Source organism: Coenobita brevimanus, chromosome 17, assembly GCF_032717465.1.
Source record: "Coenobita brevimanus isolate Jiangsu-jjx chromosome 17, ASM3271746v2, whole genome shotgun sequence".
Classification (NCBI taxonomy): Eukaryota; Metazoa; Arthropoda; class Malacostraca; order Decapoda; family Coenobitidae; genus Coenobita; species Coenobita brevimanus.
Window position 1 is genome coordinate 9,546,134 of NC_136970.1, and position 2,820 is coordinate 9,548,953.

Here is a 2,820-nt window from a genome sequence, read left to right on the forward strand (position 1 = left end):
TAAATCACAGAGTATATTCGTCCATCTCATACTCTTTCCCTATTTCCTTCATATTGCCTTCTATCTCTCTCAATCCTTCCCAAACAACAGAGAATATCCATTTTCCTCATATTCTTGCTGTCTCCTTCATATTCCTGTCATTAAAAATGCTCATGTAACACCATTTTTCTTTTTATAATAAGAGTTGAAAAAAATATATATATGTAGGATTTAAAACAAGGCAGGGAACAAAAGCGTGAATTTATTTATTTATATAACAACTTCATCAACATCACTGACTAACAGGGAAAATTAATGCCAGGTAAATCTCCTTGGTTACTATTTTTATTTTCTTTTAACCAATGGATTGTGTATTCCTTCCCTCTCTCTCTCTCTCTCTCTCTCTCTCTCTAACGATGCTGTCTGGCCCGTACGCACAGTTTGTAGGGAACGTGGCCAACATCACAGCATTTTTCATGTGCGTAACACTCAGGATCGAAGGTACATCTCTGTGGAAAAGAAAAATAGATAAATGAATAGATAGATTGAGAGATAGATAGATAGATTATAGATAAATGAATAGATTGATTGAGAGATAGATAGATAGATAGACAGATAGATAGGTAGGTAGGTAGGTACATGGATGGATGGATGGATGGATGGATGGATGGATAGATGGATGGATAGATGGATGGATAGATGGATGGATAGATGGATGAATAGATGGATGGATAGATGAATTGATAGATAAATATACAGATAGCTAGATGGATGGATAGATAGATAGACGGATAGATGGACGGAGAGATAGACAGATAGGTAGGAAGGTAGCTAGGTAGATATGGACAGATAGATTGATAAACACATAAACAGGTGAGAGAGAGAGAGAGAGAGAGAGAGAGAGAGAGAGAGAGAGAGAGAGAGAGAGAGAGAGAGAGAGAGAGAGAAGAAAGAATGAGAGAGTCAGTAATTACCAAGATGTGATTGCAGGAAATTCAATGACCCTTAATGATGAGGTTAGGGTCTCCTTGGTTACTAGTCAAAAGAAGGAAAACGGGTATGAGGGTATTTCAAATTTAGACCAGATTAGAGTGAAAAGAGTATAATGCTAATCTGTTATTCAAAATGGAGAGATGTCAATTTTAGGCCAAGTAAGAGTGAAAAGCGTGAAGGTTAATTTTAGGCCAAGTTAGAGTGAAAAGAGTATAGGATAGGTGATTTTTTTTACTGTTACATTGAAAAAACTATGGAAAAAGGTGAATATTAGGCTAAGTTAGAGTGAAAAGAGAAAAGAGAGTGAGAAGAATGATTTATAAGCCAAGTTAGAGCGAAAAGAGAAATTTTGAGCCAAGTTAGAGTGAGAAGAGAGAATTTTGGGCCAAGTTAGAGTGAAAAAAGAGAATTTTGGGCCAAGTTAGAGTGAAAAGAGATAATTTTGAGCCAAGTTAGAGTGAAAAGTCTGTGGAAAAAAGATGAATATAAAGGAGACAATTTTGAGCCAAGTTGGAGTGAGAGGCGTATAGCAGTGACCTACCCTGGGCTGGGTAACGGATCCACGAGTAGTTGCGGAGGATCGGCGAACAGGTGGACAGGTGCCTGGGTTCTCTGTGGAAAAAGTAAATAAGTAAATAGATAAATAAATAAATAAATAGATAAATAAATAAATAAATTGTTTGTTCATTCAATTTAGCCCTGTTCATTTTACCTACACACTGTTAAATTTAACTACTCACTGTTCTCCTTAATTACACCTTGTTCACTTTAACTACATCCTGTTCATCTTAGCTACACCCTACACTGTCACAACAACCATAGTCTCCGTAGGGTATCTATATCTATCTCTATCTGTCTATCTATCCATTTATCTATCTATCTATCTATTGAATTAAAAAAACGAGATATTATGGTTACAACAGCCATAGGTGCCGAAGTGTATCAGTCTATCCAAATATCTATGTTTATCTTTCTGTTTCTCCATCTATCTGTCTATCCATCTATCCATCTATCTATTAAACTTAAAAACGAGGTAGTACTCACTGTCACAACACTTATAGGTCCCTAATGGTCCAGTGGGGTCCGGGCAATGGTCTACGCAGTCTCGGGGTCGTGGGGGGATGGGTGGCGTGAAAGTAGGGGTCGCTTGTACTCCAAAACACACCACCCCCAACACAGCCAAAACAACCCACATACGTGCCATCTGTCGGTATTATTATTATTATTATTAGTGGTAGTAGTGGTAGTAGTAGTAGTAGTAAAGCTTGTAGTAGTAGTAGGAGGAGGAGAATCAATAGCAAGGAAGAGGAGGAGAAGAAGGAGCAGTAATAGTAGTAGTAGTAGTAGTAGTAGTAATAGTAATAGTAGTAGCAGGTATACTTTGGCCTCCGGCCTTAAACTACAGTATATAATCTTGCGTAAATATAACATTAAATGGAACAGAATACAAGAGTTCTTCCAACCATCAAAGGGTTAGTGAACTAGCTCCTATGACTCACTCCCAGCTGAATAAAATCGTCTGGCCTTAGATGGATTAGGACATTAAGAAGTATTTTCAACAATGAGTGGGTTAGTTTATTCAAGTAGAGAGATTTTATTCAAGTAAAGAGATGTTTCGAACTGGGGGGGGATTAGATAAGCTGAATAAAATCGTCTGATAGGAAGAAAAACCTTAAAAAGATCTTCCGAGAACGCATACCTCCTCCAGACATCACTATGGCCTTTTTTGACCTTGACCTTTGACCTTTATAGACCAAAATTTGATCATCTGTTCCTCTGATGACCCTCTTTCATTATTCTAAATTTGATGCAATTCCATTTAAAACTTTTTCAGACAAACAGCATACA

The 2,820-nt window shown here is 37.3% G+C and overlaps 1 protein-coding gene across 1 annotated transcript; it reads right to left on the minus strand.

Annotated features, from left to right (window-relative positions):
* Nucleotides 1-239: 239 nt before the first annotated feature.
* Nucleotides 240-2,172, minus strand: LOC145391195 (uncharacterized). The gene is made up of 3 exons (XM_080265873.1): nt 2,017-2,172; nt 1,514-1,584; nt 240-488 (listed from the first exon to the last, which is right to left on the minus strand). Exons 1-3 carry the CDS (start codon nt 2,165-2,167, stop codon nt 390-392), a joined length of 321 nt encoding a protein of 106 aa, XP_080121999.1. The 5' UTR covers nt 2,168-2,172; the 3' UTR covers nt 240-389.
* Nucleotides 2,173-2,820: the final 648 nt, after the last annotated feature.